The sequence below is a fragment of the Apteryx mantelli genome, chromosome 12 (genome assembly GCF_036417845.1).
Source record: "Apteryx mantelli isolate bAptMan1 chromosome 12, bAptMan1.hap1, whole genome shotgun sequence".
In the NCBI taxonomy this organism is placed as follows: domain Eukaryota; kingdom Metazoa; phylum Chordata; class Aves; order Apterygiformes; family Apterygidae; genus Apteryx; species Apteryx mantelli.
Genome location: NC_089989.1, coordinates 2,107,347 through 2,134,757, shown reverse-complemented (window position 1 = coordinate 2,134,757; position 27,411 = coordinate 2,107,347). Strand labels below are relative to the sequence as shown.

Genomic DNA, 27,411 nt, shown 5'->3' with positions numbered 1-27,411 from the left:
AAAGTGGTGGGGGAAACCACAGCTCACACCAGTGGGCAGGAATCCCCTTTCAATCACACACTTTAACCCTACTTTGGCCTCCCAGAGAGGGAGCGATGAACAAACAGTTCAGAGAGGTAAATTCATCAAAAGAAATGATCTTCCTGCCTTGGGAAGGGGGAAGACACTGCTCATATATAGGGCCACAGGGCACTCTCTCATTGGGCTCTGCTCGGCTAGAAATGGGAACAGAAAACAGCAGCAGCAATAGGTTAGGGTATTTTTTGCTATTGTTCAATAAAAGCTATTTGGACACCACAGCTCTTTTTCAACCAGTAGATCTCACCATGGGGCAAAAACCATTTGTCCCTTCGCCTTTGGCCATCAAAGCCTGCTCTGAGCCAAAGCCCCAGGCGCACAAGGCTGTGGGGAAAGGAGTTGCAGCCTGATTTCCCTACAAGCCCCAGACATGAGCGTGCACAGCTTGGGCAAAGAGGTATAAGACAGTTTGTACTGTTCCCAGGAAACAGGCCCTGGACACAGATCCATCTCAGTTCAAGCACTTTAGGGGAAGTGTAACTGCTCTGTGGTTTACTGGTCAGTATAGCAGCTCCCTGGCGGTGTTGTGAAGGTCTAGAGAATCCAAAGAGAGCTCTGCCTTTAGCATGGAGCCACAGAAATGAGCCCAAGGCATAACAAACAAATGAGAAACCTCTCTGGCAAGGTCACCAGGAAGCCTTTGGTGGTCTGTCCATGGGTTTGATAAAGCACAGAGACCGTAGACACCTGCAGGCAACTGTGGCCTCCCCTGTAGTGACAAAGATAGCACAAGCCCTTTGCACGCAGTGCGGCACGCCACAGAGCTCCCACTCGGATGGGATGGTCGCAGGCCTGCATCCTCCAGACTCCAGCGCCATTTTGCCAGGGAAGGACAAAGAAGGCAACAGGGCTACCATCTCCCAGAGTATGACTTGCCTCTCACAGCCCCACACAGATCCCCAAGTGAAAACATCCAGCCCCACGACTGTGGGGAAACACACTGATGCCTGGCACTGCCCTAGCTAGGACAGAGGAGGGGAGGTACTCACTAGGCAGCAGAGTCGTTCAGCTGGTATTCTCGGGAGCGGTTAAAGCAGGCCTGGACCCCATTGTCAGCCCACAGCCTCCGGATCACGTTAGCAAGGTCCTCTGGCATGATCCCCTGTTCCTCCGCGGTGCAGGAGAGCGCGAACAACTGGCGAGCATCGTCCTGCAGGGAGAAAGCAGGGCACAAGCATTAGCACCGCCACTATCCGCAGCCCTCAAAGAGCTGAAGGATGCCCATGAGGTACATCCAGGAACTCCTCTACCCTCTTCGGAGTCACCTGTCACAAACACTCGTAGGGAAAAGCTTTCTAAAACCAAAGCCCTGCTCCTCTCTGTGCTGCCAAAACCACTTTCTTTGACCTCATCTGAACAGAGCATGGAGTTTTCTGTTCACAAATAACTTTCCCTTCTAGTCTCAACATGCAGCCCCAAATGCCAGGAAGAATCACAAGCAGAACAAGGCATTTCAAAGCTGCCCTGAAGCACACTGTACATTTGAGGACCACAAAACCCATGGATTCACTCCATTCCTAGTAGTGGAAATCACAGGCATGGCACAGATCACCTGTCAAAACCCACGACCCATCACTCTCCTCCCTCCTTACATCATGCCTGGCCACAGCTGGGCATATAGGGATGGCGAGGGCAGCCAGGTGCAGACAGCCTGAGGGCAAGCACAGAAAGAGGGGAATCGGCCCCTCTCTGAGCCTTGCCTGGGGCTGGTCCTGTCGCCAATGCAGCTCATGTCGTTTAAGGCCAGGGAGAGGATGTGGCAGCTCGCACAGGGAGGGCCAAGGGCAGGGAGCAGCCGCCAGGCTGGCTCTGCACATCCCTCCCCAAGGCAGGCTGCTCCCAGTGCTCAGCCCTGGCGGCAGCAGTGCAGCACCATCTCTCGCAATGGTGCATGGCGGCAGCCCTGGGCAGTTCAGCAGCATCGGCCCTGCGCGAGGGATGTTTACCCCAACTCTCCCCCTCGCCCCAGGAGTGAGCTGCGCTGCCTGGTATGCCTGCCTCCAGCTGCCGCACACTTCCATGCACAGCAACGCACGGGGCCTTGTGGCATCTGCTCAGGCAGGGCTGCCCTTTGCCCTGCCTCAGCTTTGGGTGTGTCTTCTTTCACCCCCCTGCAAGCCCTCTCTCCCTGCCAGGGCACAGTCCAAGATGGTGCTGGGTGATGATGGAAGTGCCCCGAGTGCTGGAGCTGGGATCCAGCAAGTGAAGTGGGGTGTGCAAAGGCACTCACCGCTCTGGAGGAGTCTCCAAAGTCGATCTGCAGGTTCCCCATGGCCTTGATGATGGCCATGATGGACTGGATGGTGTTGCTGTAGACCACAGCTTTGTACTGCCGGCACTCCTCTTCTGAGTAGCCATCTTCGTGGATAATCCTGAGGGCAGGGGACAGACACAGGCAAGTTCAACGCTCTGCAGGGCACCTCAGCCCCTTCAGCTCCTCCCCTTGTTGGCAGCGATGTTGCCAGAGGGCCCCACTGCTTAGTGGCATGCACCAGCCAGCAGCTTCCCCAGCTGCTGCCAGCCTGGGGAGTGACACTGGCTGTGGGCATCATGTCAGGAAGCAGCCAAGAGTGCACAGATCTGCTCAGTGTCACACTAATACAAGAGCTAGCCACTAATACAAGAGCTAGCCCGTCACTGCCTAGGACTACAGCTCTGAGTCTTTCCCATTACAGGGATTTGCTTTGGGAAGGTAAATAACAGGGAGCAGCAAGATCCTGCAAACCTTGGTAGAAAAAGGCAGTGATCTTGCTCTGTCCTGCAGCCTGAACACATCTTCTGACCAGGGATATGCAGCAATAAGAACCAGGCTGTATTTGCATGCTCTGGTCCAACAACCTGATACAGGTGCACCCGGGTCAGGCCAGAGACCAAAAAAGGCTGAGGAGTAGTAACACTGCCTGGCAGCTCACCACCTCTGTTGCAAGGAGGAAGATGTTGTGCTAGACACTGGCATATCCCCAGCTGCTACCTCCTCAGCTGCAGCCCAAGGGACAGGGCAGTGGCCCTGCAGCTCCAGAGGTGCCAGGGATGGACGGATGGAAACCAGCCTGTGACCACCAGCTGGGCCTGCTCAAGCCAGAGCAGAAGGGCACACGGGACTCAAAGGGCTTGGAAAGCATAGCTCTGGGCTTGGAGCTAGCAGAGGGCATGAGGGCCTCTCTGGGCTTTCCCAGCCCCACTCACCATGCTGGCATGGCAAGGTTCAGGCAACCCAGGGTCAAGCGAGAGCAGGCTGTCAGCAACACACACAAAAACACTCCGAAAGGCTCATCGAGGTGGCCTGGGTCAGATCAGCCTTATGAGCAGGGAGTTCAAATGCCCCCAGAAAGCTGGACCAATGCTCCCATGCCAGGTGGCCGAGTCCAGCCCCTGCCTGGCCTGCTCCTCCCACTCCATATTGGAGCACTAGATATCTGCTTTCACAGCAGCTCTCTGTGGCCGATGTAACCACAGGCATCTGAGCCTCTGAGGTCACCTTCCATGTCTGAATATTTCATTGGCTTGCAATTAAATGGCAGTTTGCCCTAGGCTGCCTGGAAAGGCCTGTTTGCCCAAGCAGTCAAGGGCTGGAGACTTCCCCCAGCCTGTGTTAATACAGCATCTATAATTAGGCAGCGAGGCTACTTAGGGACATTTCACACAAAAGTAACACAGATTTGGAGTTTTCCGGTTGCCTCCTTTCTCTCCCCATCCCTGGCCGTAGGGTTTGGAGCTCACAACTGAGTTCTGGTTAACAAAACCGAACAGCGGCAGTCAGAGACAGCCAAGATGGGATAGTCCCCTCAGTTCCTCCTCCGTTCCTGCCCATGGCAGGCTGCGACAGCACATGCAGGGGATCACTGCCCGCAAAGCAGCCGTACCAAAAGGCATCCTGGCTAGCTGCTGCCTGAAGCTGCAGGGGAAGAGCATCTCCCGTTGTCAACGGGATGTGGAGCACACCAAGGGGAGAGGCCTCCTCCGCACTCTCTAGGGGAACAGCTTGGCCACCTCATTTGCTAACGGCAATGTTGTCCCAGGGATTTGGCTCTGCAGGCCACAAGGAAACTTGGAACAGCTGCTGAGGAGTGGCTGCCCTGGCAAGGGATGACAGCAGCTCTGCCAAAAGATGCCCCTGCCACGGATGTTGTCTGGCCATGGGTAACTGCAACGTACCACCGAGTGTTCAGAAATACTCACCCCTTCCCCAAGGAATGTCTAGCAGAAGCTTAGCAAAAATCCAAGAACTGACAGATTGGATTAGCCCAGGATGGCAAACCAAGCCTGCCTCTGCCCCTGTAGCCAAGTGGCTGCAACCTTGACCTCCACAAGCTCAGCCCCAAGGTGGTCAGCCCTCTCCAGGAATGATTTTGGGGGACACAGCCACCTCTCCATGTGGCTGAACAAGCCAGGGAGGTGGGGTGCCCTGGCAGCTGGATGCTCCACCTGCCTGCTCCCTAGCTCCGTTGTGCAGCACCCCGGTCTTCAACAGAGAGATTAGGAGATTAGCATGTGGCACCTCCGGCTGTACTGTGGACATGCTTCTGAAGCCATGCCTGCAGCACCAGCCTTTACCTATGGGCGCTTTCCATCATATCTCTACAGGGTGGCAGGCTGCCCAGCTTTCCTGTCACACCTGGGTGTCCCCAACCCCTCCAGAGAACTTGTAGGGGTGCGAAGGGGCAAGAGACCCCAGGGTTACTCACTTCATCTGTTTGACGATGGTGCTCTTCCCGGACTCACCAGCACCTGCAGAGAAATGAGAGAGACGAGCAGTGAGTTGCAGCTTGAAGCCAGGGCTACCCCTGCCCCAGCCAGACCCTCCACAGACTCCCCCTCTGCCTGGATGAGTGCCAAGACACCACCATCCTCCTTGCTGAGTCTCAGTGGGCAAGATGGACACTATCTGGCAGCAACAGCAAACACCAGGATGACCTTCAAGCTGCCAAGCAAGAGCTAAATGCTCCCAGCCAAGGTGCCCACCTGATAGCTCAGGGGACAGCCAGCACTGTGGGGCTTCAGTGGGAGAGAGAAAACCCTGGGGCACCAAGAGCTGTGAGCGCCGCTGCTCCTGACCATAGATGAGCCCAGGATCTTACTCAGCTTGGCCACAAGAGCTGGTGCTATGCTGGCGCCTGAGGCGGGGGCTGGATGGTGATAGCCAAGCAATGGATTGGAGAGGCTCATGGCAGGCTGCGAGAATGCCTCGGGCTACCCCATGAAACTCAAGGCACAAAAGGGAGGGCAACGCAGTGCCTCACTAGCTCACTGTCAGCTATCTCACAACTAACCCCTGAAACACTCAGGTCTAATTCTCCACATCGCTGTTTCCTATTAGGGGAAACCCCCCTCATGGCCAGGCAACCTGGAAGATGGGCCAAACCCTCTCCATGCCCTGTCACCACCTGGCCTTGGTTCTCTCAGTGCCAGAAGAGGGCTGGAAAGGGCTTGTTAGACCATGGAGCTTTCAGAGCCACTGTGGTTAACACCAGTCGGCAGGAGCACGGGGAGCCATTGCGGCTCACAGATGTTTGCAGCTTGTATGAACAGCTGTGCCCCAGCCCAGTGGTCGCACACCCATCGGACACAGGGAGCTTTGCCCGTTGCACAAGAGCTTCCAGCCTGGTAAGCACTGTCTCGGGGTAAAGTCAAGGTGACCTCTGAGCCCTGGGCAAGGACAAGTACCTTCTCCCACCCAGCCAGTGAGCAGCACCCTGCCACCACCCAAGCCAGCTCCAGGATAAGCTAGCCAGGGACCCTCATAACAGAAACCTGTAACAAATGAGGCCAAGCGCTTCTGGTCAGCATCTACCTGGGACATGCACACATGCATGCCTAGCAAGCCCTTGCCTCCATAAACCAGCCAGAAGAGGTGGAAGGGGGATTGCCTGGTGTCAGCCAAGCTAAGATGTCCCATGGGTTCCCCAGGGAGTGCCTGCAGAGGAGGTGGCTGCAGGTGGTGAGAGCTGAGGTGCCCCGCAGCGCCAAGGAGCAGGCCTGGCGCCAGCCGAACAGATTTTTAATGAGCTGACAGGCTTGTGCAGACGCTGCCCTGGGGGTGGTGTTGTCTCTGCAGATCAAGCCAGCTGGCTTGCCAGGGCCAGCAGTGAGCTCCCACCGCTCCAGACCCTTCCCGGCAAGCGACCATCTCTCCTCCCAGCAAGGTACCCGCTGTCGGCTCCTGCCAAAGGACAAGGGTCAGCAGATGCTCTTGCGGGCACCGCACTGGCCCTCTGCCTGGGCATGGGGGGAGAAATGGGGAAAAGCCTAACAGCTACTAATGAAGTTAGCCTCTGAAGCCAAGGCACAGTTTCACTGGGGACCAGCTCCTCCCCAGAAAGCCTGACACATGCCAGCCCTGCTGTGCTTTCTTCTGATAGATGGAAATTGCTTGCAATCATGGCTCTGCTCTTAGGAGAAACCACAGGAGCCCAGGGCATGGAGCTGGGATGCATTTCCATTCACTGTTCCTACTTCCCTAGCACTGGGAGGAAATCCAGGCAGGTCTTCCCTCTTCTCCAGCCACTTATGGTGTTTTATTTCCAGAAGCATGCATCTCCACCAGCTCAAACCAACTACATCACCATCATTCATGGCAAGAGGGCTGGGGGACCCTCCAGAGAGGGCCGGCACAACAACTGGCACAGAAATGCTCTGTTGTCACCAAGGCAAAGCCACAGCCTGCTTTACAAGGGGTTTCCTTTGCTCAGAGCAACGGCTTTGTTTTTAATCCTGGTCTGTGCCTGTGTCTGAAAGGTGAAAACCCATGGACTTCCCAAAACAGCAGGTGAGAGAATGGGGTGGGGATCCCCTCTGAAACAGGGCATGCCTTGGGTGGACAAGGAGCTTCTCTGCTGGGCACTGGCCCTGTCCACAGCTGGTGCCAAAACTCAGGGGGACAGAGACCAAAAGGAGGCCATCTCAAGACGATTGGGGCTAGCTACACATTTGGGAACAGTTCAACCAGCAGAGTGGCAACATTTTTACACAAAACCATTTGCTCCTGCATGAAAGGAGGTGTAATTTCAGCATCTGCCAGCCAGCCTGGAGCAGATGCTACAGACTGACACCAGCTCAGCATGGGTGCCTGCACTGCAGCAACTTATCCCTGGCTTCCCTGCCGCCAGCCCTGGGCCTCTGCTTGAGTGAGACAGAGCAGAGCCGGCCTGCCTTCCCCTGCCAGGGCTAGGATAAGGCCTTCCTAGTTCCTATATGACCAGCAAGGAATGTCAGAGCAAAGAAATACACAGAAAAAAGCAAGCTTTTGGATGATCTTGCAAGAGCTCCTGAGAGGAGGGGTAACAGGATACCTGCTCCATCCCAAGCAGGGCAGTGAGCCAGGAAGTTTCCTTTGAGAAAGCAGCCTTTTAATGCAAGCCAGCCGAGCCCAGACTCAGGGCAACTGGCGCGCACAGCCCACCAGGGATCAAAGGAAACGGCTCTCATGTCGCCGCACAGGTCAGCAAGCGGCAGAGAAGCAGAGTGTGCTCCCCACACGCCCATCCTCACACCTGGAAAACAGAAGGGCTGCTTTAAAACCAGCTCTTCCCACACTGATGGCTTGCTGCAGCATGGCAAGCAACACTGTGCCTTGCACCGTTTGCGGGACCACACCACTGGACGGAGAATGTCCCTGGGAGAGGGGGAAGAGGAAAGCACAATGCATGGCGAGCCATCCCTGCAGGAACACGGCAGCACAGGACTGGGAGGGATGCGTGGTGCACAGCATGTTATGGGCTCAGGAAGCAAAGCCCTTCCACCAGCCTGTGCCCCACACTCACAGACATGAGTCAACGGCTAACAGTTTCCCTGTGGCCACGGCTGCTTGGCCTCAAAGTGCTGTAACAACTCCCAGCCCTGGCTTCAGCCAAAACTGGCTGATGGGGATTAGCATTCCCACACAGCAGCCGAACAGCTGTGGGAGCCAGAACAGGGCCATCTGCCCCTGCCTGGGGGAGCAATGCAGGAGAGCTTAGCCCCGTCTATCGACCGGCAACTCGGGCCTCATGCAAAGGCCAGGCTTAGCCACAATGTACCCAATTTCAGTGCTTTGTAACCTGCCAACCCCAATGTCAGAGAGCCCATAAGCAGGAGGAGAACCACTCGGACGCACTGCATCACTACTGCAAGGGCTGCAGCCTCTCCAGGGCTAGGATGCGGTTAGGCAGCTGCTTCTTGCCAAAAAGAAGAGCTTGACTATGGGGCTAACTCAATTCTAGCTGTGTTGGCCTGGGATAGCTGGATTTGTGATGGATAAAGCAGGATGTATAATTAGGTCAATCTCATAATTGGCAGAGCTGGCTTCTAAACAATATATGGACTAAACTCGGCCTCCTGGTGCCCAAACATCTGCTACCAGTGACAGCCACCAGGCCAAATTCCTAAAGACAACGACACTAAGGTCGCAACTCCGCTCAGGGCCACAGCGTAAGTCTATTACTCCGGACACTGCGGCCCCTCTGCCAGGGGAGAGGGCTCCAGCCCTTGCCCACGTCCATCTGCTCAGTGATGGGCACACGGGTCTGACAGCAGCTTTGAGGAGCAGTGATGAAAGAGAGATTTGAAGAAGCAGCATCAGCTATCGGGGGCTTCCATCTGTGTTGCAACAATGGATACAGCTTGCCCGAAACGCTGTATTAGAGCATCACCGCAGAGGGGAGAGGGCTCAGCCTCCTTTGCACAGCTTGCGGCTCCCTCAGCTGGAGCCGGCAATTAGAAAAATAAGCCCTTGAATCCAGCTTATCCTATTTCATTAGGGCTTAGCAACGGGCACTCCTTTATTCTCCCCCAGCATGCCAAGATCCCCATGCTCCCCCACAGCTGGTACCGACAGCACAGGAACTGATTCCCTGGACCAAACCTGCATCAGGATTTCTTGGCTGTGGCATGAGAAGCACCTGCAGATGCCACAGCGAGAGTGAACGCAAGCCACACCATGCCATGCCCACCATTCAAGCCAGCAGCCACAAAGACACAAAAGTGCTCACGCCATCAGCCACAGGCAGGAGACAGCACGCACCAGCACAAGGGAGCCTGAAGCAGAGTGTACCGGGAAATTCAGGAACAAGACTGCCACCTCCTTCAAATGGCTTTAATTGCTCCCTGTGGTATAAGCCACCCACAGTTTTCTTTTTAAATGGCAAGCACTTGAAAAATGTTAGAGCCCACAAGGGTAGACGCCCCTTCGCTAGAGCAGATGCAGCACTGCGGTGGCCATCACTCTAACGACTCTCTCTCATGAGCCTGGCCCACCTGCAGCCCTGTCCAGGCACAGTATTGGGTTCTTCCTCCAGCTTGGAAGACTCCCAAATCCCAAAAGCCACATTCACAAGCAGAGATCCCTAGTACTTCTGGTCTGGGCAATCCAGAAACCAAGACAGCTTGCAGAGGGAGCTGCCAGCCCCACTGGGTACCAACTGCAGGGAAAGGCAGTGGGTGCTGTTAGCATCCAAACAGATGAGGACTGAAACTTTTACTCCCTGTGAAGGGGTCCCAGCAGCTCTGGCCAGCCCTTTTTTGAGCAGCTCCAAGCAGATCTGCAGCAGCACATCCATCTGGGCATTGTGACCCCCAGCCCCAGCATCGACACTGCAAGCTGCCTTGAGGGAGCAAGAAGAGAGCTTTCCCCACGCAAACATCGCAGTCGCCCTTCCTGAGTCAGCAAGGCAGGAGCAGGCTCCTTGCGTGCCAAAACATGAGTGACATAACTCCTGCAGGCCAAACCACAGCCACCTACTGCTGTGGAGCACATTGGGGAGGGACAGCATGGCTCTTCTGCTTCACTCGTGCGCCCCCACCTCCCGGTCAACCCTGCTATGGCGGGGAGCTCTGGACGGTCTGCCCCCAGCTCAGCCCCATTGCGGTGCAAGTACTCTGGCCCCAAGCATCCCATGTGGCACATGGGACCCACACTGACATCCAGCCCTTTTTGCCCCCTTTCCATGACAGTGCCCTGGGATCAAAAGACTTCCTCGGCTGACAGAGGGAAGAACCAAGGGACCTAGAGCTCAGGACTTCGAGGGTGGACACTAAAGACAGCCACAAGTTTGGTGGTGCATTTTGCAGCAGGGGGACACATGCACCCCCTGTCCAAATGACCGCCACAGCCTGAAGACAGTCTCTGCTTGGGCACAAGAGGAGAGCAAAGCCCATGGTCTGTCCTCCAGGACAGACTCCTTACGGGCTGGCCACCTCCAAACAGGAGCTCCCAGGCCCAAATCCAGGGTGCCAGGGCTTCACAGTTGTGACAGATCTCCCATGCCCAGTAACTTGGACTAAAGCCTTCCTTTCTCATGTGTAATGTTCCCCACCCTCCATCACTCCTTTCCCCATAGGAACTACAACCCCACACATCTCCCTCAGCCCATGAAGCTGCGGCAGGGAAAGCCTTGGCTGCAGGAAGTGTTTAGACATCATCCCTGGGCCAGGCAACATGCAGTCCTCACGCCCTGGGGATTTCTCCCTCCCTGAGCTGGAAGGGCAGAAAGGGTTAAACCATCCTGGCTTATCCGGCTGCGAAAAAGGGAAGCTCAAAGGGGAACTGGGAGGAACAGAGTGTCCCCTCTCCAGGCAAGGAGTGCCACAGATAATTGCCTCATTTGCTTGCTCTCTGCTTTGGGAATTGCAGCATGAACCCCAAGGATGAAGGGGGGGGGGGCAACAAGAGAGGAAAGAGCCCTGTGCCAGGGGCTGCCGAGCACGGCCTCCACCCATAACATGGAAGCTTCAGGGTTAGGCTGTGACCAAAAGCAAGGTGATTCTCCAAGCTTGCTGTCCCTGCTGCCCACAGACTGGGACAGTCACTGCCCTGGGCTCAGCAAACTCCCACGGCCCCTGGAATGAGTGGGGCGCAACCAGACCCACAATGCAATGAGCCATCTCCACATAGGGACCAGTGTGGTTCCTGCCCAGTGCCAAATGCCCATCAGGGCAGGAGCTCCTGACCCTCAGCCTGGAGCCAAAACCCAAATCAAAGCCCTCAGCAACACAGGCCAATCCGGCTCTGCCGGCCCATCGTCAACTAAATGCTCAGCAGAAAGCAGAGCAGAGATGGGCACAGCACCAAGCCCAGCCCCTCGACTCCTTGCTCCTTTGGCATTGCCGTTGTGCTGAATAAACATTTGTGCTCGCTGCATGCAGGGAAGAGGCGGCCTTGCTGGGTCCCACAGGCGCTCTGGCCGTTGGGATCTGGGGAGAAAGGGCTGGGGGCAAAGCTTGTCTGAGGTCCGTGAGACGCCAAGGCACAAAGCGGAGGAGCAGCTGGCATCCCACAAGGCCCTGGCATGCAGTTCTGCAGCACACCAAAATGCAGGCTGGAGGTTTTTATCAGGGGATGCTAAAATGCAGAACAGGGGTGGACTCACAACCTGATTCAAAACCTCAGGTCCCCTTGAACAAAGCCCTAACTGCAAGGAAGTTTGCACACCTCCTCTTCTGCCCCAGGACTCAGTTTCCCCACTCTGAGGGGTCCTTCCACTGCTGCCTTTGCCTCCCCAAGAGTCGGGACTGCGGTTTTAGTGATGCCGTGCAGCATAAGCACTCACCGCTCTCACAAGGCTGGTCCAGCCTCTGGCAGGAGCACTTGGGAGAGAAAACTGTCACACGGGAGGTGGGTGCAAAGCTCAGCTCACCCAGCTGCAGAGACACATAGAGGGCAGCAAGCCTTCTCCTGGGCCCCAGGAGAGCAGCGGCTCTTCACAGCGAGGTCCTGGCGTCAGGCTGGGCTCTCAGCGGCTCCAGCCGCGAGGATCCACCAGCACCAATCCATTGCAGCAGGGAAAAACCCGGAGCTGGGCAGGAGTTTGCTCAGGAAGCCACACTTCAATGCAACCCTGGACCCGTAAGGGTTCTGCGTGCAGCATTGATCACTCAAACCACAGCAGAGGATGCTCAAAGGTCTGGCTGCGCCCATTCAAGCCCCCTGGGGAAATGGCACTGCTCGTGCCTGGCTCACTCGAAGCAGAGCGCACCAACTGAGCATCGCCAGCCCAGAGGCACCACCGCCTGCAGCTTCGCTGCCCGCTCCCACACACCACGCTGCAGACAGCCATGTCCCAAGCTGCGCCAAATGATAGGCCCCAGTGCTGCGTTAGCCCTGCCAGGTTCACACCCCATGTTTAAGCTGAGCTCGGAGCTGCCCTTAAAGAGGGCCCCAAGCAGCTAATGGCAGGGCTGCTCCATCTCAGGCCACAGAGGGGGGAAGAGAGATTACAGAGGAGTTCAAAAATGAAGATTATGCTAAAATTAACCTGCAAAAACAGAGCCCGTCATTTCAGCTGAGAAACACCAGCAGGGAGCAAGGCAGCGGAGACACCAAGGCAATGGCAGGAAACGGGGGTTAGAGGACCAGGGGCAAGGAGCAAGCAAACGCCTTCTGCCGATGCCTGTGGGACAGGCACGCAAACTTGACCCGAGCAATGCCCGTGAGACTCTTACAGACCCCCAACCCATAGAAACCACCAAGGGCATCACTCAGCCTACAGCTGCTTTGGAAAGCAGGCTTGAAGAGACATCTTGCCTGCAAAGACACAGCAAAAGCTTGTGGGTGGTGCACAGCCAGGATGGATCTGGCAGATTGCAGGTTGCCTCTCCTGCAGTTTGCTTTGGCCTCTAATATTTTAAAGAGCCGGGCTTCTTGTATGTGTAGTCATCCACAGATTGCTGGTGTCCCCAAACAAGTCACCATTTGCTCATCCAAAGGGTAGGAGATACTGAAGCTTGGTAAGTTAGTTGGGTTTAGGAGACCCAAGCCCACCTTGGCCACAAAGCTAGATCCAAAGCAAACAGAGATGCAACATGCCCTGCGAGGCCACAGCTCGCCAAGGAAATTCCTCCCAGCTGCAACTCCTGTTTTTACGTCTCTCTGCCATCAAAGGGAGAGGAGCCAGTCTCTGTCAAACCCAATATTTAGAGTCTGCTGAGGTTAGGACTATATTAAGACTATAAAGACTCTATTTGTCGACATTTATTGCTACAGCTGACTTCTCTGCTCCGGGCACAGCATAGTTTCCACTATATGCACTCTGCAGGAGAATCTTTGCTCAACCTCAAGATGAGTTTTCAATGTAAACAAACAAACAACACAACCCCCCCCCCCCACCACCACCACCAAAAACACCATAACCAACACAGCTCCTGCACGAGAGGCCAGGCAAGTGGCAGAATATCAGCTGTGATCTCCCGCACCCCTCAGAGTGCACTTCATCCTCACTGGGCTCCAGACGAAGCCCTGCACCACAGGGCTGCCTCTTTGCTAGGCAATACCTGTTGAGAACAGCCATGGGTGGGTTTCTCAAGGAGTCGCACAACTCTGAAACACCTCAAAATGTCCAAACCGAGGCATGGCAATGCCCTGATTAGTGTAGGACCAAACTCGTGTTCAGCTTTGGCAGTTTCCCCAGAAACCAAAGGCAGCATCTGACTTGAATAAAAAGGTTCTGCTCCGGTCTGGAGCATGGCCATGGAGCTACAGGGCTCCCAGCACAACAGAACAGTCCCTCCAGGAAGATGGGATCATGCCAGCCAGTTGTGCAGTGAGGGGCATTCAGGACCATGCAGGGCTCCCACACTGCCCATGCCATCGCCAACCTCAGTGATGGTCGTTTCGAGCATCTCAGCCAGTTATGGAGCCTAGAAAGTCAAGACGACAACAACTAACATTTCAGACCATCCCAGGTCAGAACTAGACAGCAGAAAAGCCAGAGTGAAGAGCAGGTAGAGCTACTGGGCAGTACTCAACACAGACCACCTTGACCGGCTGAGGCTTTTCAGCACCCATAAGAAATCAGCCTCACGCAGGCATCCTTGGGATGCCTGCAACACAGAAGCAGTGGGGCAATGCTTTGGGATGCTCACGCAGACCCCAAGGCAGTACAGCACACCCTCACTGCCTGGCCTTGAAAGCCTCAGTCCCAAGCGGGTTGCCAATCGCTCTCATTGACACATTCAGTCCTTAAAACAAGGGTGTGAAGGGGATTTATGAAATCAAAGCACAAAACCAAGCTAAGCTGGCATAGGATGCATTGGTTCATGTCCTACATTACTCCTAGAAAGTTCATTGAGCTGATGGGGAGTGGAAACAGTTAAACTATAGAGCTCACCGCCCCCCCCCACCCCAAGCTCGCTCTTCTCCTCCTCCTGGTGCCTCAAGGTCAAGCCACAAAACCTCAAAGCTGAGCAGCATCACCTCTCCTGAACTGCCTTAAAATCCCCAGCTTGGAGCCCTGCTCCCACAGCCGCCTTGTGACCAACCGCTGCAGCCCAGGGCAGTCCTCCATCAAATTCATCAGCCAGCGGAACAAAAGAGAAAATCACTAAAGAATGCCTGAGTGGCAGTTTTGCACTACCAAAGTATGAGCCCAAATTCAAATATTAAGCAGTGCAGAAACCAATGCCCATTCAGCACCGGGGTGGGTGGAATCTCATTAGCCACAGATTCCTGCTGCATGCACATCCAGAATCGCTGGGCCGACATTTGTGGTCCACGCTAGCAATTCCTGCTCAGAGCTGACACAGGACTGAGGCGAGGCAGGGGCAAGGAGTCAGTTTATCCCTTCAGTTTTTTTCATTAAATATTACCATATAGTTTCTGGTAAAGCCTCTTCTTACATCCCTGCCAAGGGCTTAGTGTTCAGGGACTGTATGCCTTGACTACAGCTGAACTCCACTTTCATAAAGGGGTCCAGCAGCAGCTGTGTGCCCTGACAGGGAAACTGAGGCACGTGACAATTTAGGACCCTGCTTACAAGTGTTTCCAGGACAGGACACCAGGCACTCAGCCCCAGTCTCATGCTCTACCTGATCTTTCTCCCTTAAGTGCACAGATGCAGAAGGCATTTCCTCTTGCGTGACGGCATTTCCAAAAGGGAAGGCTGTAAGAGGAACAACTTTGTGCCGGACTTTCATCTCCACATTTCCCACTTGGGCTGAGCCTCAGGGACGCAGCCGCCAGCCCTATACCTGCAAGAGGGCACTCTAAGCAAATTGCAGAGACAGGCCATTTCCCTTGCAAACTTCCCCTGCAGGGTCCTGTCATGCTTAGTGGCTTCCCCTGTGAGTCTCATTTGCTTGAGTTTGCCACATGAACGTGTGTTGCTCCATACAGTTTTTTTTTTTCCCTTTTGTGCTCCAGGAAAAACCCTCCACACAGCAGTTTTAAGTGCCAAAGACCTGTCCCTCCCACAAGTTAGCATCTCTCCTCTGTTTGCTACGGTGCTGGAAGGGCTACAGAGCAAAATCGATCATGGGAGACCCCATTGCTGCTTGCCCCTTCCCACAGCAGCTCCACTCTTGCAAGGGTACAACTACGCTTGCAGCTCCAAGCACCAGCAAAGGAATAAGTCAGCTCCCATCTTCATGTAAGACATCAGCTGTGCCAGCTCCCACAGCCTCACTGAAAAGAGCTCTACCTTCCTCACACCAGAGCACGGAAACTCGTTCCTACCTTCCCTCCTTCTCCAGGAGGGCCAGGAAGAAATCCAGACCTGAATTAAATGGGCAGAGGGCAGAAAGATCCTCTTGGGGAAGATGTGTATTTCTGGCTCTGGAGATGCAATCCTCAGCACTGCAGCACGTTACTGGCTAGGAAGAAGCTCAACAAACCACCAAGGCCAATTTGGGCTGGAAAGCAAAATCCAGTGGTTCAGCGTTCATCCTTTGGAGGCAATCCTGCTGCCCTTCCTGCTGTCCCTGGAAAACAAACATCAAGATTTGCCCTACAGCCCGTTTCCAGGACCAAACACCTTGAACACAGAGTCTCTTCTGCCTCCTTCCTTCCTAGCTTTCAAGTCTAATGGCAGCTTGTGGGAGAGCTGAGCTTGCTGCACTGTCAAGCATGGGCCAAGAGTCTCTGCTGTCCCTCAAAGACGTGTGCCAGCAGCAAGGGTCACATCCCCTGGCCTTCATAGGAGCTGGCAGGATGGCTTCTCATTTCCAGCCAACAACTCCCGTTTTGGTGCCCACATTAACTCACTCCCTGGTGCTCATGCCCTGACGTGGCAATCAGATCTCTTCGGCCTTCGTTACTGAAACACAGCCTTTGCAGAGCCTTTCAATACTGTGAGTTGAGCAACAGCTCTTATTTGCCTGGGGCACAAGGCAGCCCATTCCTGTGCAGCAAGTCTCCATGCCAGGAGCCCAAAGCAGCTGTTCTTATGGGTAAGCTCAAACCCTCTGAACATCTCCCTCTGCTCTGGCAAGGATCACCCATGCACTGCTCTTCCCACAGCATCTGATGCTTTGGGTGATGCACAGATCTATGCAGTACCAGCACAGAGGCTGCCTCCATGTCTCCGTCCTGCCCACAACCCAGCACCAAGGAGACTTGTGCACCCAGAGCAGAGCCATGCCCTGGAGGGGTCTAGTATTCCCACCCTGTCTGCAGCAAAAAAGCAAGCCCAGGTTTATCAAGCTGGCAATTAGAGAGCCAGGTTTGTGCTCCCTTGTAAGCAAAATGACTGCCATCTCATGGGGCAATACATGACAGCAGTCCTACTTCCTGTTGTTCCTGGGAAAGCTTCACTGTTAACTCGCCAAGTAGCACAGTTACCTGCCTTGAACAAGATATTTAGCCATAATCAAGCTCGAGTGCCCAGTCCCAAGCTACCACTGGAATGCTTCGTTCAAAATTACTGGCCAGGTCTTTGGCCTTCTCTTCCCAGGCACAGCCCCAAGCTTCGGGCATTAAAACTCTCTCTCTCTCTGCTGGGGAAAGGACCCTTGGGAATGATTTATTTCCTCCCTGTGGTCCTTTGTGACTGCCTCTGGTTCCAACTCAATGTAATAAACTCTTCCTGTTGGTTCTTCACATTCTCTGTGCTTAAACTTCCCTTTGGCTTCACTGGGCCTGCAGACTCACCATGAAACCTGAGCCACCCCAGCCCTTTCTCCTTCTCCTCTACCACAGGTCCTGGAGATGGGTGCTGACCCAGGGATCCCAGCAGTTTCACCCACTGCAGAGAGTCCCACATCCACCTAGAAAGGCCACCCTCATCAGAGTCCCCGCTCCCTCCTGCGATCCCCACGTTCACCAGCATCCAGTAGCAGGCAGTATGTTGCCAGGGAGCCACCCTGCTCCCATGACCTCTTTAGAGCATGGCAGCACAAATACGGGTTCCTTCATGATTGCTGGAGCACCTCTGTTTAGCACCTTTGCCTTCAGAATAGCTACAGGGCTGTGCCATTGGATCTGCCCGCTGGTCTCCCCCTTGCACCAGGCAGGAGGCCATATGATGTACGCTAACGCTCTGCAGGCCCTCCAGCAGGACTCAGTAAACATCTGTAGCATCTTTCTCCTGTTATGGGACTCCTTGGATGACACATGTTTTTCATTTCGCCCAAAATATACTATTTGGCTGGAATCTTACAGGCTTGACCCGAAGGAAATAAAATTGCATTTGGTTTGGAAACGTGGATCAGATTTCTTTCTTTCCACTCGGAGCCTCCCCCAGGTTTTAAAGGCTGTCTCCTTCAGAAAAGGCTTTGTGCAGGGAACCAGAGTTGCGCAAAAAATAACCCTTCGTAAATCAGGGTACGTTGCTTTCAGGAACATGGCTGGCTGCTAAGGGCCACAAACCAAGCTGCGCTCAGTACAAAGCTCATCCATAGACAGAGCATTCAACCAAAATCAAAAAAGCCCGAGACCCTAGACTATGAAACTAGCTTTTGCACAGAGAAAGGTCTCGAGAAAGCCCTGTTGGTGCTGGCACTTGGGGACCGCAAGCTCCATGAGCCAGCTCAGGCACTGGCAAACAGAGGCAGGCTGGGAAGGAAGGGAAGGCCAGCCCAAGCACCAGCCCCAGCCAGAGGCCATCCCTCCTCCAGAGGACAGAGGAGAGTCAGCCCTTTGTGGCTGGGCGCAGCAGCAGGCCAGTGCAACTTCACCATCCACACTTGGCGAAACTGAAGTACACGAGGTGAGGGGCTCTGAGCATACATGCTGGGGAACAGCCAGGCAGCAGATCTCGTAGTTCAAACATCCCTGAAGCATGGCCCTGCCTGGCTCTGTGGACTCAGCTCCAGGCACAAGCAGAGAAACCGGCCTCAGCATTTTTCCCCTCCCTGCCTCTGGACTTGCACCTAAACCTGGTTGAAGGAGGTGAGAAGGGAAAGCACCTACATCTCACTGTATGCAAAAACCACGCTGCAGTTTAACGTCCACTCATTTGCTAGAGGCTAGTGCTCAAATCACAGAACAGGGAAGGGACAAGATGCTTTCAGCCTCCAAAAACTTCCCATGCAAGAGGCACTCGCAGACACACAGCGGTCTCGCTAGCAGGACACCAGCCAGGTAGGAGTAGACATCAGACCCTAACACTCCAAGCAGGCGCTCAACAATCCTTCAGCGGGATGTTTCCACAGGACTGACATCCAAACAGCTCAAGGTGATCACTACCAGCAGTTGTAAAAACAGAAACATCTGCTTATCATTGCAGCAGACAGCAGTAATTACCATGATGGGGACTATAAAATCAGCCTGCTCTCATCAATGCATGTCTTTGGTCTCTTCTACCTATCTCCATATAGGGCTCAATTAACAGGACACATAATTGGTCCCCAACTCTGGACTCCTCATTTGCACCCATGGATGAGAAAGCAGCTTAAAGAAGTCTCACCGCTAGGCGGGCATGAGGTTCACTTGTCTTCATTGCCTTCACTGCCCCAGGGCCCATGAGCAAAAACCGCTGCTTCAAGGGAAGCACAAGCTGAGGCCACCCCACCTCTCATCCCGTAAGACTGCTCTTCTACAATTGTCCTCACCACATAACAGGCTTTTGCTCCAATTTTGGGCTTGGAAGTCCCTTGGTAACTCAGCTTATTCCCCCCCAGAAGCTTGTCCCACATTGAGCCAGCTCGTCCCACACTGAGCCAATTCCAGGGCTCCATTCGTCCCTTTGGTCTCTGGTTTCCAAATTGTAGCAGCTTCTGGGCCCAAGGTTTTGCTATTTCCCCCATAGCTCATGGCATAACAGTTGTGCCTCTATGCACAAAGATGTCAACCCACTCTCTTCAACCATAGACAGGACGAGACCAGGACATTTGGCAGCAAGGGGAACCACATGCCCAAGTACAGCTACATTGAGCCTGCCACGCACACAGTGAGTCCAGCCAATCCACATCGAGCACCCCATATTGTTCAAAGCCTGCTTGGGGAAAGCAGGCGCAAAGCCTTGTCTTGAAATGGCTTTCAATCTACACATTAAGTCATGTTGGCTGCAGGCAAGGTATTTCTTCTTTTTTAATCCTTATTTAACAGAAGCACTTTAGTACCTCATTAATCCTGACAGCATAATCCCAGCCTGATTAGTCAAGTTAAGCATCTGTCTTCAAAGGAGAGGGAAGCAAGTGATGGTTTTCCCTCACCCAGATGCATGACGAGCTACAGCTAACACCTTGGCTGCTGCAAGACCACAGCCACAGGATGAAGGACTGGCAGACGGAGTCGTCCCAGGGCAGATCATAAATCACTCCTTCATGCCCCGTGATAGTCTCTGGGAAGAGCTTCTGCTAAGTTTTGCTTTGGCTCAGCAGCATGAGCTCTGGGGGAGGCCAGACAGACTCTGGCAGCAGGTACAGCATGGAGACCCACCCCAAACTCAGCTCCAGCCTGGGGAAAAGTGCAGAGCCCTGGACCAGTGCGAGCCTGGGGCTGGCCTGCCCTCAGCAGTTGCAAGGAAGCAGAAACCCCGAGGCGCAAGGCTTGGATGAGGGGGAACACCACCAAATGTCCTTGATACAGTCACAACAACAGCAAGATAAAAAGCTGGACAAATTCAAGCGGACTGCAGCACACTCTCTCCCCACTTTGTCTCCTATCCAGCTCTTAAACACTGGGCATTTGGACCACAAGCAGCAGAGGCTACTTTTGCACTAGCTTAGCAGGGCCAGGCCCCTGTTGTCAGCTCCTCACCTGCTCCAGGAATGATGCTTTCAACAGCAGACCATCAGGGCCTGTGCGATAACCCCCAGAAGAAAAGCTGTGCCACAGTCTGCAGTTCGTCTCCCACTTTGATTTCCCTCTCAAATCACCTCATTTGTCTAATGAGCAGACTGCCGGTAATTGCCTGGAAAGCTGCGCTCTTCTTCCTACAATGATATCCCCAGGCTGACAGGGACAGCGGGACTGTGGCAGGATGACGAAGAGATCTTGCAGATGAGCACAGAGAATGCAAAATAGATTAGCGCCACCGTGAATCCAGCCCCAGAGCCCCGGCAGCCAAATGCGAGGCTGTTTACCTAGCAGCGAGGAAATACTGAGCAACATCACGCCAGTGCTAGCTCCAAGGCCTGCACCCACGTAGACAATGGGCAGCGGACCAGGCTCAGCCCCTGCCTTGCCAAAGACCCAGCAGCTACAGAGGGCTCTGTGATCTGACAGGGCAACACGGCCACTCACCCCTCTTCCATCCGTCTACGGGGCAGGTGCTTCCCCCTGCAGGCCAGGCTACAAGCACGGAGACGTTCACTGCAGGCAGTGGCTCCAATGCACCCCATGGTGCACCCACCTCAACTGCCACATTGCTCTTGCAGCTACAGCCAGCCACAGAGAAGCGCAGAAGACTGCACTTGGGTCCCAAATTAACATGCCTGCTTTGATCCCTGCCCCATCTGAAAGATTAGGGTCCTGATGTGCCACTGGATGCTGCAACATCTCTGCAGCATGGCCATCTCCCACCCAGGCTGCAGGCAGCTCAAGGCCAAGGTACGACCACTCCAGTGCAGGTGCCCAGTTGAGCCTGCAACAGATCCCCAGCTGTTGCAGGCTCTGGCATAACCTTTGGGCAAGGTTAATCAACAGTTGTCTATTTCTGGAGCCTTCAAGAAGGGCCACCCATCAGCTGAGCTGTTATAACTCCTGCTTAACACTTGCTCTGCCTGCAGAGAAGCAATTGTCCTTGCGACTGGGCCAAGCTGTTGACAGAATTCATGGTTAGTTTTCTGCCCAGAACTCACCTGGCAGGAGGTGATGCACCAGTCCACAGTACCAAACCAGCCCCCAGAGCAAAGTACTGCCTCTCCTCCCCAAAACCAATGTTTGGCTGTGAACAAAAGCAGCATGGACCTCACATGGCTCCAGCCTCTTGGGCTAGATGATGCTGCAGGGCGGTCGGAATGACACACTGGGCTAGAGAGGCATTAGGGAGGCTACTGCCCAGACAGCTGGATTGAAAAAAGCTGCTGAGCCTGTAGGTCTGCAGACCCCATCTCTACAGCACTCTTTCAGCTAAGGTGGAGGACCTGCGAGCCTGGAGACTTGAAATGGCTGGGAGAAACGGGAATCAGTATTTTACTTCCGTAGGGCACAGGAGCATAATGGGGTGATAAGACAGGCTTATCTGCTAACTAAAGGCACGGTGGAGATAAAGGTCCGAGTCATGCGCAGGCTCCAGGACCCAGCCAACCACCTTGCCAAACTGCTCCCCACTGCAGCAGCCTTCACTGCACATGTGCTGAAACATCGAGAGGTTTAGGGCAGCCGACCGCCTCCGACACCTGCCTCTTTGCAGCCAGCAGCCCCGTGCGATGTGCACAGCTGGCAAAAGCACCACAGCCAAGGAGGGAGGCAAGGGGCAGAGCTGCTCGGCCAATTCTGTCAGGGAGAGAGGCTGGCTGGAGGCTGGAGCACAGTGAAGGCACCAGAGGATGTAGATAAGGAACATGCGGGTCTCAGCCAGGAGGGCATGGGGCAAACATCATGCCAGTTCCAGGGGCAAGAGCAAGCACTGTTAGAGCTGACATTTATCTCGAGATCTGCCTTCATCCTCCCAGTGGCAGTTCTCCCTTTTCTCCGAGGCTCCCATGGCTTTGCCACGCGCGCAGTTGACATGCAGCTCCATGCAGAGCAGATCAGGGCTCAGGGTGCTGCAGATCTCCATATGCCCAGAGGGCCAGATCCCCAGCCCACACCACTGCCAAAACAGTAGCAGACGAACAGCCCCTGCTTTCCCATGGGCATCGGCACCAAGGTGAGACATCCTGCTCGAAGCCAGGTGCCAAGCCCAACCGCATGCTCCCACCACCACACCCGATGGGGCCCCAGGAAGCTGCCACCTTCCCGAGCTCCCCATTTGCACCCCGCTAGCAGCACACCCCACACAGCCAGGAGCTCCTGTGGCCCCAAGTCCGGACTCAGCAAAAAGCAGCTTGCTCCGACACATCTGCTCCAGCCCCCTGCAAACATTCCCGGAGGCTGTGGCCCTACGCTGGCCTGGGAAACGGGCTGGTTCGAAGTCCCGGAGCCCACAAGACACAGCATTCCCGGGGAGCTGAGTCATCCCCAGCTTCCCAGACTGGACAGTCGCAGGGGCCCATGGCTCCTGCCCTGCACTAATACTTTGGCTTTTGACCACCAGGCAAGGGGCAGGGGAAGGTGGCAGCTGAGGGAAGCAGGATAAAATTGTTCATAAATGATTTTGGTCACCAGCTGGACACCCAGAGTGAGAAGTGGGAGCTGCCAGGGTGATGGCTTTGCCTCTCCAAGGGAGTCCCTCTCCTCCCAGCCCACACGAGAGACATTTCCAGCCTACCCAAGCGCCTGCTCCTGCAGCTGTGACACCTCCTGGCCCCCTTCCTTTTCCCCAGACTAGCCCAAGAAAACGTGAAAAATTTCCAGTCTGCTGCTCCAATCCCCGGAAAATAATCACTGCCATCCATTCAGCCCCATAACAATCTCCTGGCGGGCTGCCAGCAGAGCACGGGAAGGGCCTGCATTTCCCGAGGCAGGGCGGCTTCCAATCCACTGGCAAAAAAGCCATTTCCTACCAAAGCAGAAGCCTGCGAGGAGAGCAAACCGCTGAACAAAACACCTTCCATGGACCTTCCTGTCCCCGTCTATTCTTCCTCATCCACAGGTGTGAGATTTCTTATTCAGGCAGCATCTGGGCAGCCTCTGATGTAAAAGCTGACGTGGCTTTTCTTCCATTACCCTTCAGACCCTAATGACAACTGTGCAAAAAAATATTGGGGGAAGACAGAGTGCTAAAAGCCAGAAGCACTTGAGTGGCTGATCCTGCAGCTTGGTTAACCTTGCTGCGGCCTGCCCTATGTTCACCCCAAGCAGCCCTGGGTTGCAACCACTCAGGCTCCCATGTGCAAATGAATGCAGGAGGCAGCCTGGCTGAGACCTGATGCCAGGCCGTGAGGACCAAGCAAACTCATGCCACGTAATCCCAGGCAAAGGACAGTTGGTAGGCGGGTGCATTGCAGACCAGTGCTTCAGCTACGTCCAGAGATGGCCCCAAGGGAGAGTAGAAGCAGACGGGCATGCGTGGTGGGGAGGCGGGCGCGCACAGCGGGATGCTCTCTCCGACACAGCCGTATGCACAGGCGGCTGTGTGAGGGCCCCTGTCTGCAGAAAGGGAGGCTTTGCTCCCCTGCGGAGCACCTTCCTCCCTCCCATCCCTTCCCAGGACACACATGAGGGTTGGGGTGCTCTGGGCCTGAGGACACCTTGAGTTAGTACAAAACTTGCATCTCCCAGGGAAGGAGAAAGTTTTGTTCCAGCCTGCCGTTTCATTGTAGGCACTTCCCTGACTCACGCCCTTTCCTTGCCCAGAGCAAGGTCTGACCCAAGATCACGGCCATTCCCACCCACTGGGACAAGACAGTTTTCGTTCCCAGATCAACATCTTTCAAAAATAGGAAAAAAAGCTCTCTCTTGGGTTGTTTTGCTTTTTCAAAAATAATTTTTAAAAATTTAAAATAAGCAAGCAAATGTCGACTCCAAAAATGCCCGATTAACCTTCTAACAACACTTTGTCAGAGAAATTATTTTGTTCCAGTATATTTCGGGTGCTGCGATTTAAGCTTTTACTGCTTCTTTTTGTACAGCCATGACATTTAACGCATTATTTAAAGAGCTGACCACACTTCCAACGGCAGGCAAGACTCAGGCAAGACTTGCTCCAAACAAAGACCTTATCTCACTACTTAATTAGCAGCTAAGTGCGTCACTAGTTTGTCCCTGAAAAAATGGGGACGTGCCTATCTGCTAAGAAACAGGGGGTAGGGTATCCAAAAGAGGCTCCACACAAGTCCCAGGACACTTGTATCTTGGGGAGACACTTGTATGCAGGGCATAAACTGCACGTGGCTGCTAACTGGGCTAACTGGCCATTTCTCTGAGCTGGTATTGGGCTGCACCTCCAACTCCTGTGACCAAAAAGTCCGGAGGGTCCTCCTCTTGCAAACACCTCTTTGTCTTGCAGAAAGGAACCTGGATCGTGGGGACAGCAGGGCAAAGCTGCAAAAGGGAAAGACAATGCCTTCAGGAGCTCCAAAAGGAGGGAAGACTGTCCCATCTCTCCAGACACCAGGGCAAAGAACAAGCCGACTGTGCCCCAATGGAGGGGACAATAGCTGCTGGCGGACAAGAAGAGAGGATTTTCTCACCTGCTGCATGGCACAGCCATGTTTTCCCTGCAGGGTGCTCCTTGAAAATCCCAGCATAGGTGAAGCGCTGAAAAGCTGAAATGTATTTCCTGTTTATTGGCTCTTGGCACTGGTTACAGCGTGCGGGGTGATAGAGGCCAGAATCCGGATTTGTATAGAGCGACAAAGGGGATCAATCTCCCCAGAAGCCTTTAAAGTCCCATCAGGCTATCAGAGGTGAGCCATGTCCTTGCTCTTTGGAGTCCTCCTGCCAGCCAAGAGCCAAAATTAAACACTCTAAAAGTCATCTGCTCCTGCTTATGGAGGAAAGAAATGACTAAAGTATACTTTAAGCTATTCAGGGTTTCCTTACCTCTTGGAATAAGATATGAATGACTCTGGAAGAAGACTGGAAGTTAATCTGCTAACAAATCAGAACCATATATTGCTGCACTGAAAATGCAACTGTGACAAAAACCCAAAGAAACAAAAACAAAAAAACCCCAACCCTTTCTCAAGAGACCCATACACACCAGAGTTACCTTCAAAATCAGGTAACAAAGGCATATGGTGGATAGATTTCCATCACACAACAAGAGTATTGGTAGGATTTTTTTTTTTTTTAAACATCAGTTCACACCTAATAAGTCTTTGAAGTGGCTTAAAACCCCCAAGGCTGGGATGCAAAACGCTTGAAAAGACAAGAGATCTGAAGACAATACCCAGCATCAGGGGACAGGGCCCCTTCAGCTGAATGGAAGAAGGGATGAGACATCTCCCAGGCACCTGGCTTCCTGCAAGGCCTTCAATACTCCTGTGGCAACAAGTGCCATTTCTTACATGGAGAAAGGTTGAAATGTTGGAGCAGGGGGAAGCTGCGGGTCTCACACCTGAGCAGCTCTGCTCTACGGGCCAACAATTGCCGGACAGACTGGGTTTGAGTAACAGGCACATCCTTTCCCCTAATTGCTTTGCCAATAACGTTTGCTGGCCAGGCTAACTGCAGCTATTTGTTTTGTGCATCGATTTACTGACATTTTTACCCTGTGTGTATTTAGGGAAACCTTAAACAGATGCATCTCCATCCATAGGAGCCCAGAAACAGCCCCCCCCCCCCCAAACCTTCAGTAGTAAAGTTCAAGAGGCACACCAGCAATTCAGGTCCATTTGCAAAATAAAAAGGTGAGAAGGCAAACCTGCTCGGGCAACCAAGGCAGCACCACCCGCAGGAAGGGGACATGGGGTGGTGGCATGGCAGCTTTGCCCTGCCCCGCAGGAAAACCCTGAGCAGCCATAAAAGCCCAGGGACCACCAGCTAGCAGACTGAGGAAGAAAAGCAGTGTGCTGGGTTTGCTGCCAAACAAAGGCTACTGATTGCCGTCCCTGCCTCAGCTAACCTGCATGTTTCTGTGGAGATGAATGGCTTTGGAGCCCCCTTCCCTCCACGCAGAAGGGGTCCCAGCTGCCGAATGAGTTTTTCAAAGCTCTGCATTAAGCATAGTTACTGGGCGGGGGGAAGACTCGAGAAAGAGATTCCCCTCTAGATTTTCCTTTCTGTCTAAAATAGATGGAAAATTACTTTAAAAATAATTGCATTTAAAAAGCCACAGCAACACAGGACGCCTTCACAAGCAGCCATCTGATTTCTGTGCAGAGCTGGTGGGTCTCCAGGAGGACCCAGCCTTCCCAAAACAAGTCAGTCACCAGCCTGGCAGCCCGCTCTCCCCAGTCGCAGGCCAGCAGGTAGGCACTGTCACCCTCGCTGGTGAGTCAGTGCAATGGGAGGTCTCCAGCTTCTGCTTCAGAGCAGCAATCAAGCCTTCCAGGAGTGCAGCCCCAGCTCATTAATATAGCCTGGCCCTGCAAGTACGAGTTACCAAGCGTTTTCTCGAGTGCTCGCTGGATAAAGCCAGGCAGAGCCTTGTCGCTCCCTGGCCAAGCAATGGCTCTGCAAAGGAGGGAGTGACTGCTCTCACCCTCTCAAGGCCAGGTCCAGCTCTGCCTTAGCTCCCGGGTGGGCTCCGACCCTGCTCCCTGAGCTGCTGCAATCGGAGGCAGCTGCAACACCTGCAACCACACCCGCCCTGGTGGGTGCATCCTCAGGGCAGGATCCCAGGGTACCGGTCCCACCAGCCTCGCAGAGAGCCAGGAGGGTGTGGGTCTCCCTCCTTCCTGCCCCAGGATTACTCCGTGCCAGCCGCGCCGTGTATGGGAGGCTCACCCTGAGCATGCCACGCAGGCACTGCAAGAGGAGAGCTATGTGCTAGCACCGGGCTAAATTTAGAGCAAAGGAGGGAGAAAAACGAGTCAAAAACGCAATAGGAAAGTTAAGAAATCCCTGGCCGTTTTACTGCACTCCCTGGAAGGCCGAAAAAGCCCCAGAGAGGTTCCTCCCTCTCCCAGCCCAGCCTCGCTGGGGACAGCGAGCATGGCCCAGGTGCGCTGCGAGGCCTTCGACATCATGCGCCCAAGTCAACGCGAGCAAACCACAGAGCAAAAGCACCGAACCCTGCAACCACCCTGGCACAGCCCCCCTTCACATCCCCAGCCTGAAAAGCCATCTCCTCGCTCCAGGACCCGACCCTCTGGCGCAGCAGGAGGGTACGCTGCCCCACAGCACCCCACAGCCCGCATCCTCCCTGGGCGCAGCTGGCACTGGGCAGCTTTAGAGGACCATGGCGAGCTGGCCGGCAGCTCAGCGAGGCTCATGTTTACTCAAGGCTGTTGCGTAAGGGGTTGTTATTTTCTTATTCCTCTGTTGTTCCCTCTAAGCCCTGAGAAATACTGTTTGAAATGGCTGCGCAAGGGGGAGTGGGTCCCCACTGGGCCGTGCCTGGTTTCCAATACCGTCCAGCGAACCCACCTATTCTGACTCTGATTATTCCTTGTTCCTCTTCCCCCCTGTACAAGGCAGCTATCCCCAACTCACATTAAAACCACATTTTGCTCCACGAAGCCCTGCAGTCATTTCACAGACAAATTGGCTGC

At 54.3% G+C, this 27,411-nt stretch overlaps 1 protein-coding gene across 1 annotated transcript in view; it reads right to left on the bottom strand.

The window, feature by feature from the left end:
• GNAI2 (G protein subunit alpha i2) overlaps nt 1-27,411 on the bottom strand; it is a 63,243-nt gene that overhangs the window by 18,276 nt on the left and 17,556 nt on the right. The window contains exons 2-4 of the mRNA XM_067303680.1: nt 4,764-4,806; nt 2,309-2,450; nt 1,068-1,228 (exon numbers count right to left, since the gene is read on the bottom strand). Coding sequence (XP_067159781.1) covers nt 1,068-1,228; nt 2,309-2,450; nt 4,764-4,806 — 346 coding nt within the window. The remainder of the gene's footprint in view (nt 1-1,067; nt 1,229-2,308; nt 2,451-4,763; nt 4,807-27,411) is intronic.